The 18,810-nt window shown below is 38.7% G+C and overlaps 1 protein-coding gene across 1 annotated transcript in view; it reads right to left on the minus strand.

Annotated features, from left to right (window-relative positions):
• Window positions 1–11,699: 11,699 nt before the first annotated feature.
• Window positions 11,700–18,810, minus strand: part of CD200R1 (CD200 receptor 1) — a gene marked incomplete at its 5' end in the record, with an annotated part of 64,499 nt that continues 57,388 nt past the window's right edge. Inside the window, 4 exon segments of the mRNA XM_084232664.1 lie at window positions 11,700–11,979; window positions 12,099–12,254; window positions 12,257–12,415; window positions 16,012–16,068. Coding sequence (XP_084088790.1) covers window positions 11,705–11,979; window positions 12,099–12,254; window positions 12,257–12,415; window positions 16,012–16,068 — 647 coding nt within the window. The 3' untranslated portion in view covers window positions 11,700–11,704.

An 18,810-nucleotide genomic window follows, 5' to 3' on the forward strand; every position in this document is an offset into this window, starting at 1 on the left:
GAATGGCTGGGGAGACATTTCTGGAAAAGCTGGATAGTGAATGTAACGGTAGGAATGAGAGGAATGGGCATAGTGGGAGACCCACTGTAAAGGTAGCCATAATTAAGAAGCACCATGATAAAGTCACACTTCCTAGTCTCCTTGAAAAGTGGAACACTATGGATGATGAGAAGTTAAGAACTGGAGTGATTTGATGCATATGGAGAGCCTCGCCCTCAGACTTGACGACAGCCTGAAGATGAGCCATCCAGTGGCTCGCAGTGTGTGGTGTGCAGTGGTTCTCTCCACCGGCTTCCGCTGGTCAGGGTCCCTGCCCAAGAACAGCTGCAATGTGCACATCTATTTTACCATCCTGCAGAAGTAAGAGTTGGATAGTCTATGAGTTATGACTTCAGAGTCCTCTGGGGAAGCTGCCAAGGAAAACATGTTTTGGATAGAAGTATGAAAAAATGTAAAAATAAAAAAAAATTAAAATTTTAAATATCCCAGCCAGTTTTGGCAGAGGCTTTAAGTTTCACATCCAGCTCCTCCCTAGGCTCTGCCATTTCATCATCCTCAGGATGCAGGCACTGCCATGGGTTACTAGGGATGGAGATCACAGTTTTTTGGGCTGCATCAGCAAACACCCTCCTTTGATAGGCAGTTGGAAAGTAATGGGATTTGGGATTTAGTTGTAAGGGAATGGTGGAAAATGTTACAAATAGCTGGCCTTTTCGCTCCCACTGAATGGTTGCCTTCCTCCACACACTTTTTATGTTGCTTTGGGGAAACTGACAAAAGACAGATGACTCTTGCTGCAATGCTATTTGTTTAATCCCTCTTTCTAGTGCAAAGACATTTGCTGTAGTTCTGTAGTTCCCTGAAGTGACATCTTGGACTGTGCCTTGGTTTTCGATGTCTTGTAAGTGATGTGGTATAATGTTGTGATTTTCCATTACACAGAATATAAGAAAGTCAACAGGACAATGTTTTTCAAGGTGTTTATGTCACAGATAGTAGTCTCCAGCCAGAAGTCTTAAACTGGAGTGCAAGACTAGTGAGCAAGTTGTGAGCTGTCAGTCAGACACAAATACACAAGCTGGAGTGGCTCCCATCTTCCCCAGAGCATCACTGGGGTTTACAGAAGTGATGTATCTATTCCAAAGGCCAGCAGCAACAAACAAAATTAGTCTTTCCAATAGCATGACCTGTGCACAAGACTCCCAAGAAGGACGAGACGTGCTCTTTCCAGTCCAATGGCCCTCAGAGAACCCTGGGAATCTGCAGACCAGATGCCCCTGAGAAACGTCATAAAACTCTTGTGTCAGCCACAAACCATCCTTATCAATAGGTCTCTTACTCTGTTTTTATCACCAAGGTAGCATAAAAGAGAAGCGGAAAAGATGTGCTGTACACAAACATTTACATCCTCTTCAGAAGCAAGAGTAAATGAATGATGTCATGGTCGTATTCAGCCTTCTTTTCCCAGGCAACTAGCTCACACTGTTATTGAAAGTCAAGCCACAGTATTCAGGAAGCTCTTCATTTCTCTGCCATTAATAGTCTGAACATTGGGCAGAACGTCATGATTCTTGTTGTAATATTTCTTCTTTACATTTCTTTTTTCTGATTTTGAGCTGTATTTTTTTTCCTCTACTTGTAAAGTTCTCAAGCTTCTCTTGGTTGGTCCCATGGCCTCCCTCAGCAGATGTGGAGGTGATCATTTATTTCCTTTCAGTGATTATTGTACCTCTAAAGAGCCTTCAATATGTGGGAGCAATATAATGGAGAGGAACAACTGGAAATGGAATATGTCTGTGGCATCCACATACGGGGTCCCCTTAGGTGGGAGGGGAGATTTTGGGAAGAGCAAGTGTCAAGATTTTCCTACACATTATTGTGTGCATAAGGGGCGCTGGAAACCAGGAGGTGAATAACAAGAACAACTTCCTTCAAAACATTCTCTTCAACTGGTCAAAGAGCAAGAATTATTTTTATATTCCATGAAGGAAACCAGAATAAGGAGAAGTGTCTCAAGTCTGCCAGCTAGACCCTGCTCAGCAACTGAGCCACCACCCTCCTGAGATCAGTGATGTCATCCAGCAGACCCACAGCCTCTCCAGGCTGAGCTCTCTGACCTCTGCTTCTCCATTGTGTATAAACCAATGTTCTTGGCTCCTCATATGATCTTAAAGTCTGTGCTGGGTGAATCAGTCAGAGGATTTGGACATTCTGTTCAGAAAACATTATAAATTCAAGATTTGCTGGATCTTCAAAATTCTGGCATTCTTAAAACAATAGCAGTCTTCTGTCCCCAGATGACTTCATGAGATGAAGGACTTGTGTGGGGAGATGCTGTGGACAGTTTCTCCATTACCTCAAAAGAGACAGACCCTGTCACAACGCTTCCCTTCCCACCTTCACCCATCTGTATTTTTTCTAGCATGCCTTTCTCCCTGCCCTGGTCCACCTGCACACACATTCTCCCACGTCTTTTAAAATGCAGTTTGACTGTTGTCATCTCCTTCATCCTGGCTTTACATGAGTCCTCCAGTCTACTTTTTTTTTTGTAAGATTTATTTATTTATTTATACAAGCACTGGGTACAGTCAGAAGCGTGGGAGGGTGAGAGAATTCACCAGAGCCAGAGCAGGGAACAGAACAGGCAGAGACAAAGAAGTACACTGCTGAGGGGAGCAGCGGGAGAGACAGGAAGAGGTCTGTCGTGGCATGTGGGACCCTTGCCGGTGGCCGGGGATCCAACCAGCGTTGCAGAGGCTGCGGGCAGCTTCGCAGCCCAGTGCTCAACAGCTGCGCCACCAGGAGAGGCCCCCTCCAGCATACTTTTTTAACAAGACCCCAATATTGTTCACATCTTCACTCTCTCTGCTCCCACTGTGTCTCTGGTGAAAGTTACTGACTTTAGCCCAGCTGCACTGGAGTTCTAAGCAACATACGCTTTGCTAGAGGTTCAGTAAAGAATTTTCATGTGGCCATGGCCATTTAGACAAGACAATGGCCATGAAAGGGCCCTTGGCGAGATGGGGTTTGGGGAAGAGATGGTCAGCCTCCTCCTCTGGCCCTGCTGTGCCTGACTGTGAGCTTGGTGGGGCTACCTTTGTCTCACTACCTACCTGAGGACGAAACAAACACAGATTATGGCAGAGCAGAGAAGAGGATACAACCCAGGTCCTTCAAGGAGCCTTTGAAGAGCCATTGAAACTGAAGTTGGCCTTACTTCTGGATGTCTTCTTATGTAAGATGACAAATGTCCTTATTAGTTAAGCCAGAGCCCTACTTTCCATTTCTTGCGGTTAAAAGCCTCATAAATCATCCAGTGCTTTTCCTGAACTACAAGCCATGTACATGTTCAGTCAGAATGAGTATTCCTTTCTTTGATATGTCAGTGTGAATATAGCTCTGTTATAGCATTAATACTGGATTTTAATGATCTGCTTGTGTTTCTCTCTTCCTCATTATGAAATCTTCAAAGACCACATTTCATTTACTGTTGATTCACACTTTGCTTGACATGTATTTTTAGAGTTTAGTATTGTGGCTAATATATACCAAATATTTAACAAATATCTGAGTGAGTGCCTGAATTTATTCATATTATATCTAAGAGTGCCATATGCATAAGCTACTTAATCACTCGAGACCTAGCTCTTTAGATGCTGCTTCCAACTAATTGTGTTTTTTTTTTTTCTATCATATGCCCATTCTTCTATCCAAACCACAGTTGTCCCAACTGCCATGCTAACCTCTAGAAATTCAGAGTTATACTCTCCTTTGCTGGCATAGATTTAATTCTGCCCATCACAATACAAATTATGGTCCTTCGATACCACATTAGTTGTATGCTCTGTCTGGGTGCATGTGACAAGATGGTGACAGGCAGAACTACAGCCCTCAGTATGGACATATAGACCAGCAAGTGCTGCCCAAGAAGTACAACTGGACATCCATCCAAAAGAGAAAAATAACACAGGGTGCTGATTCCCACCATGGGCAGAGAAAGCAGCTAATTTTATTTGTAGCTTCAACCAATTTGCTGCCATGACACTAACAAGCACTCTTTGCTAATTAGTGACTGAGTGATTGCAACTCCCTAGTTTATGAAATAAGTGAGTAGTACTAACTTTATTTTAACCACTGAGAGAGCCTCACATTTCCTCTTCCTCTGAAGCAAGACTTAATATCCACCCCTATCTTGTGCTTCTCCTAAAATTAAGTGACAGATAGTATAATTCTCCTTAATTTTAATTTAGACCATTTTTTCATCCTCCTGTTATTATTTCAAAACTACCAAAGAAGACCTAAAGAATTATAAGTGGAGGGGCAGTTGTATGGAAAAATTAAAGTAAAAATGGAGAATTATTGTCTGAGGTAATTAGGTTTTAACTTACTTCAAAATGCTAAAAGAATTACGTTGAAGCACCATCTAGTGGCTCTCAATTATGTTTTGCCTAAAGTTGTTTCCTCAATTTCAAACCTAAATTAATTTTGTTGTGTGTGTGTGTATATATATATATATATATATATATACACACACACACACACATATATATATATATATATATATATAGAGAGAGAGAGAGAGAGAGAGAGAGAGAGAGCACTCTTCCAATGTAACAGCATCCAGAAAATCAAGCAATGGGACTAGAACAGAGAAGGAACATGCATTCAGATAAATCTGTTCCAAAAATTATGGCGCCACTCAAGTGGAAAAACACAATAGAGCCCCACTGATTTCAGTCCTTCGGCTTCTTCTGTACATAACTCTCAAAGAGCACATAACACAGATATCTTTATGATCCATGCACATATGTCCTCACATGTCAAGATACTGACTATTAAATGATCTTACACACCCCATAAGCCCATAGCATCCCTTGAGCTTATGTACCCAGCAATCCTTCTGCAACCGTCATATAGATGGCTTCATATTTATGATTACTATCTTCTGAAGTTACCTCTGCTTCATTATTGCAAAAGAAAGAAAGAAAATGGGCCATGAAAATGCACATGAATCAAACAGAGCCTATTTTTGTGAGATGGACAGCTAACCTTGAGATTAGCAAACTGGTATCTGTATCAATCAGGATTAAATTCAGCTGCATCTGGAGTAAACCCCAAAACAATAGTGGCACAAACAAAATAGTTCATTTTTTTCATACAAAGAAGGGTACAGGTAGGTAGTCTAGGCTCAAAATGGCAACTCCATAGGCATCTGGATCCAGGATGCTTTCATCTTTCCACCTCAGTGAGTAGCTTCCATCCTCAGTGTAGGTGAAGATAGGTCCAGTATACAGGGACTCTAGAAGATGTTAGGGTTTATCAAAACTCTTTTTCTTACTACCATTAACCCATTCTAACTTGGAGTGCAGATTAGAAAGAGAATTGAGACACTGACACTCTAAAAGTTGCAGCACAGTTGCCAATGAATATAATAGCTCCTTATTAGGAATCAACATCTAATTTCTTCAAAAATGTAAGTACTGCTAAAAATGAATCCTGGTCACTTATTCAGGTATGAAATGCAAGGTCAGCTACCTACTGACTGGAGGCAGTGTTTATAGTGGCTACTGCCACTGCAACATTGATTATAGTGGAAACAAGTCAGATGGAGGCACCATCCAAAGACACACTCCCCTCCATGTAGAAAAATGGCAGAGCATTGTTATTTGCCTTTTGCTGAGTCATCTTCCTCTTTAGGGTGAGAAGTGGAGTTATTTCTTATTTGCAAATAAGAACTGAGTCATTCTAAGCATTTATGATGACAGACAGCAAGCTTCTGCATGTGTATATGTAAGTATGTATGCTAAGAATATGAAATAGACCTTTCCAACTATCACATTGATTCTCATAAACAAAAAGTTATCAAAGAGCAACAAGAGCAGTTGAGCTAGATGTTGAACTTGAAGACTGATTTTGAAGACTGGCTGCTTTTTTGTGATATCTCATCAAATCTAAGTTGTCTTTCAGACTTTTTTTATTTTCATGCTCTAGGAAAAAAACACAAAATATGCAATTAGGAATGAGTACAAGATCTCAGAAGCAGAAAAACTGGGAAGTAAACACTTAAACTCCATCTTCATTTCCCTCACGTATTTCTCAAAGTTGTGTCTAGGACAGGGTCTCTCTTAGGAAGAAGCTACCAAGAAGCAGAAGTACAGAACTGGGCTCTCAGCTGCCAACAAGGTTTCTATGGGGAAGACAAGGATGCGGGAACAAACACAACCTGACAACAGTGTGTCAAGCTTTTCCCAAGACATTGAGAACTCAGTCACATGATGATGTTTCTTCCTAATGAACCTATATTTTTCACTCTTCATTTCCTACCTGCAACCAACGATCCTCTGGAAGGAGACGGATCCCACGATGACCAGGATGACCAAAAAAAGACAGAATTTTATGCAGAGAAATATCAGTAGGAATCTCACTACATTTCCTGTGGTTCTGAGACCTTCAAACACAGAAGACAGGCAGAGTGGAAGAATCTTTGAAACGTTCTTCTAACAAACAACTAAAAGTCAGTAGTTTGAAAGAGCCTTTTAAAATAGTCCTAAAAGTTCAGACTATGATAATTAAAATACCATCTAGATTACACTTCTAGTGCTACTATATTATTCTTTTATGATGGTCTAGGAACCATGTCTGTGTTTTTTGCATGCTAGTTTTTTGATAAGTATTTCGTGAATGTTAAAGATATAGTAAGCACTGCTAATACCTCTTAATTTTATAAGAAGAAAAAAGGAATCGTACTTTCTTTTTTTTTTAAAGATTTATTTATTTATGCATTTGGAACTGGGGTACAGGCCAGAGTTGGAGGGGGCAGTGAGAGGATTCACCAGAGACAGAGGGGAACAGAACAGGCAGATTGACTGAAATGCACTGCTGAGGGGAGCAGCAGGCAAGACAGCAGAGGCCTGCTGCACCAGGTGGGTAGCTCCCTGGCCGGGGATTGAACTTTGCTGTAGTGGCTGTGGACAGCTCCATAGGTTGCGTCTTAACCCTTCGCACCACCAGGGAGGCCCAGGAATTGTACTTTCTAACTTTTTGTGTAAACAATACTCTTTGGGGGCAGGACTTCTCATATTTGGGCACTATCTGATAATACTTTCAAACAGTGAAGTGATTTTATCCTATAATCCCCTCAATAAGGCATTTTATGTCTTCCTACATTCCTTTATTCAAGAGAATTGTTTAAAAGATAAAATGAAATTGGGGCCTCCCTGGTGGCACAGGGGTTAAAGTCTCAGTGCTATCAAGCTATCACCAGCCACTGAGGCAGGAGTTCGATCCCCAAACAAGGAGCTGACTCACATGGCACAGCAGACCTCTCTGGTCTTGCCCACTGCTCCCTTCAGCAGTGTATTTTGGTAGGTCTACCCGTTCTGTTCCCCACTCTGTCTCTGGTAAATCTTGTCACCCCTGTACCTCTGGCCTGTACCCCAGTTCTTATATGCATAAATAAATCAAAATAAATCTTTTAAAAAATGATAAAATGAGACTAATTAAGACAATCATTCTGAAGTCTTTTATGGAAATGATAGCTAGAAGAATATGAATTCTAAGTACAAGTCTGACTCTTAAAACCACAGAGTTGTGCCATCATTAAATAACCTGCTCATATACTAAACTAGAAGAATGTCAGGCAACCTTTAGGCCCTGGAAGAGAAGAAGAAATGGTCATAGCTCTCAGAAAGTCACAATCTAATTGGAACAGTTAGATTTATACAAATCAAGAGATGACTTACTAAAGAGCAAACATCCCTAAGCAAGCATCACAAATTATAAATCTAATCAACTCTAACTGGAGATCAAGGTGACATGGGATTTGAACTGAACTTTGCTGAGCAACAGGAGTAAATAAATTAAGAAAAATCTGAAGCTGAGTTAACTTAAGTCATATTGGAAGTGTAGAGTGAGAATATAGAGATGAAGTCTGATGAATCTAAACCTAATTCTACAATTTTTTTTGGTCAGGTACTGTGCCAAACCCTGTAGATAACAAAAGGAAAGATGTGATTCCTATTTTCAAGAAACTTAGACTAAACTGGGAGTCTCAGAGTGGGAAGTCAATTTCAGGACTATGGATATGCTTTGACAGACGGACATGGGTGTTACCTGAGCACAGAGTGGAATAGCTAACCAAATTGCAGGGCAAGGGAAAATTATCCCAGAGGAACAAAATTAAGTTTTAAAACTTGAATTGGAATTGATTGAATGGAATAGCAGAGAGAGTATGGGAGTAAGAAATTCATTGTGGAGCGGCAGAAACTGAACAAAGAAATCAAAGAACATAACACTTTTGAGAAGCCCCAAAGAGTCACATATGCATGGGTACATACAGGTTTGAGGCTAAGGAGAGCAGCAAGCTGAGGGTTTCAAAGGGGGTTGGCTTTGACAATGCAAAGAGAAGTCACCGAGAGCTTTTAAGTAGGGGATTAGTATGCTTTTCATTTTAGAACAGTTATTCTGGCAATAGCTTAGGAGATAAATTGAAGGGAGGTAATCTAGGAACAAAAAGACCTGTTACAAGGACATTGCAATAATCTTGGTGAGAGAAAAATATGTGCTCAGCCAATGCTGTGGGTAATAAAAGAAAGGTCCAGATTTAAGATGTATTTTTTCTTTTTTTTAATTTTTATTTTATAGATATTTTTCCATTATTTTTCATTCTTGTACAATGCATGCATTTTCATCTTGGTTATCGTCCCTGTAAAATACCCACTCCCCCACCCCTTGTTTTAACCCTACTCCCTTCTCCACTGTAGTGTGTCTCTGGTTTATAGTTGCCTGTTGATTTTGATTTTGACTTTATTGTAATTAGTCTTTTTCCTGATCCATTATTTAGGTTTTCTAAATTTCTGCTATGAGTGAAACCATCCAGTATTTTTCTTTTTCTTTCTGGCTTATTTCAGTGAGCATGATCCCTTAAGGTAAAATCATCAAAACATAATAATTGGTTTTGAATATGGGAAATAAAAAGAGAGATGTTATAGGGAGTCTTCAAGTTTCTGGCTTGAGTCTTTTATTAAGATATAAAATATAGGAGTGGAGCTCAGAAATACACAGAAGAAAAGAATTCCATTTCAGGAATATGAAAATTGAGGTGCCCTTGATGCATCCAGGTGAATCTGTCCAGTTGAAAGTTGGTTTTGATTACAGAAGGAATTCTAGGCTAAAAATATACAAATGACAGTCGAGTATTAAGAGGGTTGAAGTCATGGGGGTGGATGAGATTGGGATTAGGAATAAAGGTCAGAAGAGGATCAATGAAGGATCCCACAGAAGTGCCCTGCCTCATGGGATGAATTGATGAAAAGGAATCTATGAAAACTGAAAAGTTGATTGAATGTTAACTAGAGAACCTAATGAGAATGGGAGGAAAACAAATGAGAAGGGAAGAGAAACCATATCAACTATTCCAGAGAAGCTAATTTATAAAAAGGAATGAAAATATTATATTTTATTTGGCATCCAGGAGATCTTTAGTGTGTTTTGTCAGAGCATTTCCCATGCAGAGAATGTGAATGAGTTAAAACGTGGGTGTGAGGTGACATAGAAGAGACAGTGAGTATAGGCATTTCTTGTAAATCTTAGATATGAGTAAAAGGCAAGAGCTAAGAGAATGAGGAAGTCATATAATCCAGTTTTAAACATAGGAAGAATACAGGCATATTTATATATCAGTCTTAGGGAAAGGATTTGTATAACAGAAAAGATAAACAAAAGAGAGCCAGAATAATAAATGAAGCAAGGCCTATGAGGACATATAAGGGGGAAAAGAGCGTAGAGTATAAACTGAATGTTTGCTTTACAGAAAGGAATGTCAGGTGAGGCTGGAGATAAATGCATAGGTATAGACACATGAAGTATAAAATAATAGCCTGGTCTTAATAAAGATTGATAATGGAAAATTCTGATACATGCTGCAACATGATGAACCTTGAAAACATGCAAAATGAAAGAAGTCAGTCACCAAATGCCACATAGTATATGGTTCCATTTATGTGAAATGTCTAAAATAGGACAATTTTTATAGACAGAAAGTAGATTAGTGGTCACCTAAAGTTAGAGGGGATAGTATGATTTGGAAGTGATAGCTTAAGGGTAGATGGTTTCTTTTTGGGAGTAATGGATATGCTTTCAAATTGATTGTGTTGATACTTGAACAACTCTCTGAATACACCAAAACATTTGAATTGGACACTTTAAATGGGTAAATAGTGTGGTATATAAGTTACATCTTAATAAAACTCAAAAACACACCAAGATGAATAAATATGAAAGATATTATATTTATAATTAATCAGATATAATGATATTAATAATAATTGTAATTATAATAATGATAATATATATTAATATAACAATTTAATGTATTACTAATATATTAATATAGCTAATGTTTGTTAATAAATAATATTTGTTAATATAATAATAATTAGTATTGACTACCAATTATGTATTAGGCACTGTGCTGAGTATGCATATTATCTATTTAATTAATACATTATTTCTATAAGGGGGGAACCATCACTCTCATAAAACAGATAAATGTTCAAGTTCACACTGTTGGTAAATGAGAAGCCATGTCATGTCAAAGACTCCTAACCATCAGATGATGCTGCCTGGAACAATATGCAGACATGGACCTTGTCGTTTCATCTTTGTATCACCAACTTTAATGTATAAAATGTAATGTAATGTAATGTAATGTAAAAAAGCATTCAATAAATGTTTTGTAAATGAACTGATAGATTGGTTGCAGATAAGGAAGAGGAGAAAAGAAAACATGTTTTATACTAAGGATGATAATGAAATGTTGACTACTCTAAGAAACAAAAAAATCTTGAAGCAAATGACTATTGTTTTTATCTACTGCTTAGTATTGTAAATATATATTTATTAATATTTTATATCAAAACCTATGAAGAAATCTGCAGCCACCGCAGCACAAGTTCAATTCCCGGCCAGCCAGGGAGAAACCCACATGGTGGGACAGACCTCTCCTGTCTTGGCCACTGCTCCCCTCAGCAGTGTACCTCCATCCGTCTGCCTGTTCTGTTTCCCACTCTGTCTCTGGTGAATCCTCTCACCCCCACATCTCTGGCCTGTACCCCAATTCTTGTATAAAAATAAATGAATCTTTAAAAAAAAGTTAAAAAATATTTTATATCAATAATCTCAAGGTAAAAGTCTACTGATCACTAAGTGAGAAAATAATATTTTTATGCTTCTCACACTAAAAGATATTTAAAGAATATACTGGCAAGAAATTATTATATTAGGGGCCTCCCTGGTGATGTAGGGTTAAAGTCCTAGCTCTCTCAAGCTATCCCCAGCCAGGGAGCTAACCCTCCTATGGTGCAGCAGAACTCTCCTGTCTCACCTGCTGCTCCCCTCAGCAGTATGTTTCAGTAAATCTGCCTGTTCTGCTCCCCACTCTGTAGCTGGTGAATCCTCTCACTGCCCCCCAAACCTTTGTCTACACCCTAGTTCTTGAATGCATAAATAAATACAATAAATCTTTTAAAAAAGGAATTATTAAATTAAATTTTCCATTTGCTAAAGGAATATAAGCAATTTCTCTAACATACTGATACATTTCCCAGTTAATATTTAGAAAATATCTACAAATTAGGAGCTCAAGTTTCTTACTTGTACTGAATTATTAATAATCTTCAGAGTTCAAGTCTGGGTATCACATTCACTACTCTAAAGGAAACAGGCTCTTACCTTCACTCAACTCTATGGACAGGCTCTTGCTGCCAGTGAAATGGGAGACAGAGCAGGACACAGCAGACACATTCCTTTCTGCCCAGCAGCACGTACTCTGGACGGTCACGGTGCCATTGTCCCACTGCTCTTCTTCAGTGACACAGTCTCCCTCCGGGGTCCAGGAGATCTGCGCTGCTGGCTTCCCTGCAGCGGCCTTGCAGACTGCGGTTCTGGTCTCACTTTGGGACAGGGTCACCTCAGGGGGCACTGCAGAGAAGTAGGAGAAATGCTTCAGTTTTAACACAGGGGACATGGAATTTAGAGAGACGTTTGTCTCAGCCCCATATCTGGCTACCTGAAATACCTCAGCTTGTGATGTTCCTTACCTAACACTTGGAGACTATATCCACGGTAGAAATTCCCCACATGTGTTGTTAATTCACAAGTGTAATTCCCATCATGAGTGATGGACACTGGATCAATTTGAAGGGCAGGGTTCCGGTCAGGTCTGGAGGCCCAGGTTATTCTCTGGTCGGTACACTTCCTTCCACAGTCTCATTTATATCTGTCCTGTAGGCTCTGGTGCAGGGAAGCTTGTCTCTGAGGGCTGTTTTCCATGTTACTACCACCACAAGTGTGTCCTGCACAGCAGGGCAGGAGAGCACCACCTTTGTGTTCACTTGTACAGGCAGGAAACTGTAAACTGGACACACACACAAAGGGAGAATAATAAACATTTGTCAATTCCTCCAATGCCGCGGACCAGCGCAGCGGTAGACTGGCAAGGCCGTCCCAGGGATGTGAAACTCGTGCAGGATGGTCAAGGATTCGGCGCATAAATGACAGACAGACACACTTCAAGAGTGAAGATCTGAATGTAATTTGCTCAAATCGTTACGCATATTTATACATTTTCAAAAGGCATTAGGTCACACAAAATCTATTTTCCCAGCATAACAATGTTTCTTGTTACCTAGGCATAGAACGCAATTTTCTAGCTAATAGTTTACAAGTTGCTAAGCATAGGTGGTTACAATACATTTCCTGAAACTGATTTTTACATATATAGAAAAAATCAGGTGAGAAAATAGTATAATTATAGACAAGTTGCTAAGTTACTACTTATTCAGAAACAATGACTAACTGGTTAATGGTTAAACTGCTTTGTAGGTAATTCCATCAGGCTTGTTTGTAGGCAACGCTCTTAGCAGCCTTGTTTTCAAGCAAAGGAGGGGATTTTTACTGCAGGCTTATTGCCTAGATTGGGCTTACAGCCCTTTAGCCATTTGTCTAATTTGAACGCCACAGATTATTATTATGAAGCCCCTCGGGGACTGCGCCTGTCTTCAGTTGTCAGGAGTCGCAGACATGAGGCTGGCCAGTGCCTTCTTTAGTCTGCCCCCGATCTTACCCATCATTGACTGTCCAGTCCAGCGCACAGGGGAAGGGGGTCTTATTCACTCGGATGTGTCTGAGTGAAAGCCTCCCTCTTTCCAGTATGTTTACTGGCGTTCAGCAGCAGAGGCAGCCGCACTCCAAAATAGCCTTATTTGAAGTCACATAAAAACCTTTCTTGAATGAATATTTTACCCATTTCAGATCTAAAAATAAATTGAAATCAAGCGCTCTTCCTTAAGATTATCATACTTTTGCATGCAAGAAAATGTCTTTCCAATTTCATCACGTGAACTATTAAAAAGGTGGCAGTCAAATGTTAAAGCTTCATAAAATTGATAATTTTATTGACTCATCAAAGACACTCTTAAGTGAAACTGATGGTGTGTATGCTGTGTGCTAATAAATAATACCATTACTTTAATGCTGTTTAATGCCTGCTATGAACTGAATTATGTCTCCCCACAAGTTCACATGCTGAAGTGCTAACTTCCAGTATCTCAAAATGTGACCTTATTTGGAAGTGGGGTCATTGCAGATATAATTAGATAAATGTGGGCACTAGAGTAGACCTCTAATCCAATATAACTTTTGTCCTTGCAAAATGGGGAAATTTGGACAGAGACATGCACACAGGGGGACACCATATTAAATTGGATTTATGGTACCACAAGCACCAAAGGGATAGCAGAAGACAGAAGAAAGTCTTAAACAAATTCTGTCCTGGTGCCCTCAGAGGGAATTTGGCCATGGTAACACCTTGATAAGACAATAAATTTCAGTTGCCTAAGCCACTCAGTCTGTGGTATTTTGTTATAGCAATCTTAGCAAACTAATAGCCTCTAATGTTATACACATTAAAGGGCAGTAATTTAAAAAAAAAAAACTAACCACTTTATTGAGATATAAGTGACCTATAAAAAGATACATCTATATATACATATATATATATGTTCCAAAGTGAGAATATATGAATTTGTGGGGATATAAATACTCCCACACCTGCCTCCCCAAATCCAAATCCATGTTTTTTTCACATGCAAAATACATTAATTACAGTTTATAATCCCCCAAAGTCTTAACTCATTACAGAATCAATGGTAAAGTCTAAAGTCCAAAGTTTATCTAAATATTATCCAAATTAGATATATTGATAGGTGACAATTATTAGAGGTAGAATTCATCCTGAGACAAAAATTCCTCAACTGTGGACCTGTAAAACCAAACAAGTTATGTGCTTTTAAAATATAACAGGGGCCTCCCTGGTGGCACAGCAGGTTGAGTGCAGCGCTGTGAAGCTGTCCGCAGCCTCTGCAGTGTGGGCTCAATTCCCAGCCAGCCAGGGAGATTCCCACATGGCGCGCAGACCTCTCCTGTCTCGCCCACTGCTCCCCTCAGCAGTGTATTTCAGTCCGTCTGCCTGTTCTGCTCCCCACTCTGTCTCTGGTGAATCCTCTCACCAGAGGATCCTCTCTGCCTCTGCCCTGTACCCCAGCTCTTGTATAAAAATAAATAACTCTCAGAATGTCTTCCTCTCAGAATGTCTACAACTTATGTTAAAAATCATATGACACCAAAATTTTCTGAGAACTTGAGCTGGGTTGCAAATGCTTAATTGTCATGAATTTGACTTTCTCAATACCAGATAATTAACGTCATTCTCTGGCAATAACTCTCAGTTTCTTCTACGACTATTAACCTGTTCGTGCTTAGTTACTATCTCTTTTTTTTTTTAAGATTTATTTTATTTTTATTTACTTACTTATTTATTTATTTATTTGTTTGTTTGTTTGTTTGTTTATTTATTTATTTATTTATACAAGCACTGGGTACAGTCAGAAGCGTGGGAGGGTGAGAGAATTCACCAGAGCCAGAGCGGGGAGCAGAACAGGCAGACTGACTGAAATACACTGCTGAGGGGAGCAGTGGGCGGCAGGAGAGGTCTGCGGGCCATGTGGGACCCTCCTCTGTTGTCCTGGGAGCAGCCGGGGATCGAACCGGTGCTGCAGAGGCTGCGGGCAGCTTCGCAACACAGTGCTCAACCGCTGCGCCACCAGGGAGCCCCAGTTACTATCTCTTTTTGAGCCAAGTTGCTAATTTAGTTTTCCCTTAGAAAATTTTGTTTTTATGTAAAAAAAATTTTATTTAATAACAATGACTTCTATAATATATTCTCAGATGTTTCTTTGTTTTCTCCATGTTCGTGGCTATGTCTATTTTCTCTCCTTTTGTTACCATTTAAACTATTAGTCTCTTTTTCCCATCAAAAATGTTACTGGAATTATTTATAAATTCTAATTTTATACTCTTCGTTCAGCAATTCCTTTGAGTTCATCATTACACTTCCTACCATCTTCCACTATTTGACTACAATTTGACTTTCCATGCTCACCTCTCACAGCAGGCATATTAAACTCCTGAACCCCAGACTCCTTCCATTGACTGAATCCCATTCATTTCTACCTTGTACCTTAGCCTACAATGAATCTTTAATCTCCTTTCCCCATCATTTTTGCCCTATAAAATCCTCCTAGAGCTATCTCAAAAGTTACTTTCTATTGCATCAATTTTGTTATAGCACTCATCTTATTCTGCTTTGTAATATAATTCTTTGTATACTTCTCTGCCTCCAAGACAAGACTATGTTGACCACTGAGGGGGAGGACTCGGTTTTCCTTACCTTTGTGGGCTCTATTTTTTCTTAGTATATTCCTCAGTAATAATAAAAAAATCTGTAGGGTTTTGTTGTTGCTGTTATTATTCAATTAAACTGGCTAAGTAGATCCTTGTGTAATCTTCAAGCAATTGTGAATAGAATTTCACAGCTCAAATGAGCATATAAATATTTGTGCCAATGATCCAACCCTACCAAACAACTGGTTAATAAATAAAAAAGCTCTTTACCTTCAGCAAGTGGCATTTGCTGGTTCTTAATTTCTGTCACCAGGGATGTATTATTTCCTGCAATCAGAAAATATTCAGAGAAGAAATATGGAGAAAAATAGGAAATGTTTACTAAAATGAAGCAGAATCCGCTGATTTCATATAAGATAATAACAAAACATTGTCAGTTCCTAAATTAACAACACAAAAGTTACCAAAGCATTTACATGAAAAAAAAACCAGAATTGGTAACATAACTAGGTAACTGATTTACACAACTATGAATAAGTGATTGATCAATGTCATTATGACAAATCAGGACCTCACATATTTTGCCAAACATGCCTACCTTTAATCAGTGGGAGAGTTCAGAATACTGGGCCCGGGAATTAAGTTCCATTTCTAAAACTATTATGCAAAAGATTGGCAAAAATTCTGCTCCTAAAAAATACTTTAAAATATAAACTATAATAACCCTTATTTCAAATGTATAGCTAAATTTACAAAATAGTAAAGCAAATTCCCCAAGGCCAGTGATGAGATGGTAGGAAATCATGAACCCATTTGCTGATCTCAATAAACTAGAGTCATTATTTAAAAATTATTTAGAAGAGTTCAAATTTATTAAGACTTGCTTTATGGCCCATTTTATCATCTACTTTAGTAAATATCTCATGTGCACATGAGAATAACTTATATCCTCCTGTGATGGTTATTTTCATGTTTGAGCTTGGCTATACTGTAGTACTCAGTCATTCAACCAAACCAGTGAGCTAGGTGTTGCTATGAAGATACTTTATAGATATAGCTAACATCTACACTTCTACTTCCAATTAGTGAAATTGACCTTCCCGTGAAGAGGTGGGAATAACAAAACAAGATGAGAAGACCAGTTAACTTTAAGTAATAGATATTATCGTCAGCAAAGTTGGAGGGCCTCATCCTATTAGTTGAGGTATCTAAGAGTAAAACTGAGGTTTCCCCAAAGAAATTCTGCCTCATTTCTGCAGAATTACCTCCTACCCAAGAGTTTTCAGCCTACTGGTCTACCCCCAAATTCCAAACTTATCACTTTCCACATTTGCATAAGTCAATTATTTGCAATAACACAAGGAATTGTGTTGAAATAACACTACTAAATACCCCCAATCAAGACCTGGGGTGATCATTTATTGTTAATTTAGTACACGTTAGTGTAATGAAACTGTTTGCTTTCTCCTAACTACATTGGAGAAAGTAGGATGGGGAAGATGAGTTCAGTGCTGCAAATTCCCATCTTAAGCTCTGGACAATGACCAGAAAATTTCTGTGTCTACCCTGAAAGTAAATCTTATCTCCTGTAATAATGGGAGATTTCTCAGATTTCTGAAAAAGCAAATTTTATGTGTCCGAATTACAATGGATACCTAAACTTGCAGAGTGTCTTCTCTAAAGTGTAGGTAGAAATGTGATCCTGAAAATTGGAATTAGGGTATATGGACAGATCCAAATGATTTGGGTTGCATCACACTCCCAAATTCTGATGAGTCTTCTTTACCTATAGAAGCCATCTTCTACTCCTGTCTGAAGAGGTCAAGCCAGCTTTGTTTGAAGAACATATAATAACTTCCCTGTAAAGGTAGATGCTTTGAAAGACACTGCTGCTCTCCTCAGGACTTTCTCTCCTTGCTTCTCTTGGCTTCTAGACCTATAGCTAGAATCAAATCCCAACAAGATTTCAAAAGTGAGACACTAAGTATGATCCACAAGGAGGTGCATTTCTTTCCAATATATTAAGTTATGAATCTGGAAAATGTGAGGAAATAGACATTAGTGATGTGGCATAATAGTGAAAGAAATGTGATATTAAACCAGTTTATTTTTAATGATATGGGTCTACAAAGCAGAGATTTTTAATTCAATGCTGTTACTTAAGGACTAAGAAAGAGTTCAAACAGTCATCAATTTGTTGAGCTGAAACATGGACCTAATGATCACCTGAACTAAATAAAAATCAATGTCAGAACTGCCGTGATCTCCTTAGGGGAAGACATCTAGAAGCTTAAAGAGATTGGATTTATCATGTAAGCCCCATTCATCTACCTTGGGTGAACTTTCACCACGACTGTGAAAAACAAGTTTGTGAGGGAAACCCCAACATCCTTTAAGAGCTCCGTGGTTGCTCTTCTCTGTAAGGTCAGAAATTATGGTAATAACTGCTGCCACCGAAATTGTACCCTTAAATACAAGAAAGATAATTGGATCTTGGGGTGACAGGGCCAAATGATAGATATTACTTTATCTCTAAAGACAAGATGAGTGTGGTTTTATAATGGGCAGTTTAGTCAAAGAAAATTTTAAAGAGCAGTAATCAGAATAGTCTGACTATTAGAGATCTATGGGATTGACTGGTTAATCATGGTGTCTCTAGAAGTAAAACAGGTGGTCAGTATTTTAATTTCTCACTTGATCTGTAAAAAGCAGAAGAGTTCTAGTTGAGAAAGCAGAAGACAAACTCCAATTACCAAAACAGACTCACAGTCCCTCAATCAACTCCCAGACCTCAGCTGTTCTATCATTGCTTTTGTTTAACATATTTTAAAGATTTGTTATTGGGTACGTTAATGTTTAGAAGTGGTTACATACTCTTACTGAATTGACTCCATTATTATGAAATGTCCTTTGTTTCTGGTATTGCTTTTGGTCTAAAAATTAATTTATCTCGTATTAATTTAGCAACTCCATCTTTCTTTTGATTAGTATTATCATGGCATATATTTTTCCATCTCTTTACTTCTAACCTAAAAAAATTGTATCTACATTTAAAGTTTCTAATAGTTC

The sequence above is a fragment of the Talpa europaea genome, assembly GCF_964194135.1.
Source record: "Talpa europaea genome assembly, chromosome: 4".
NCBI lineage: Eukaryota > Metazoa > Chordata > Mammalia > Eulipotyphla > Talpidae > Talpa > Talpa europaea.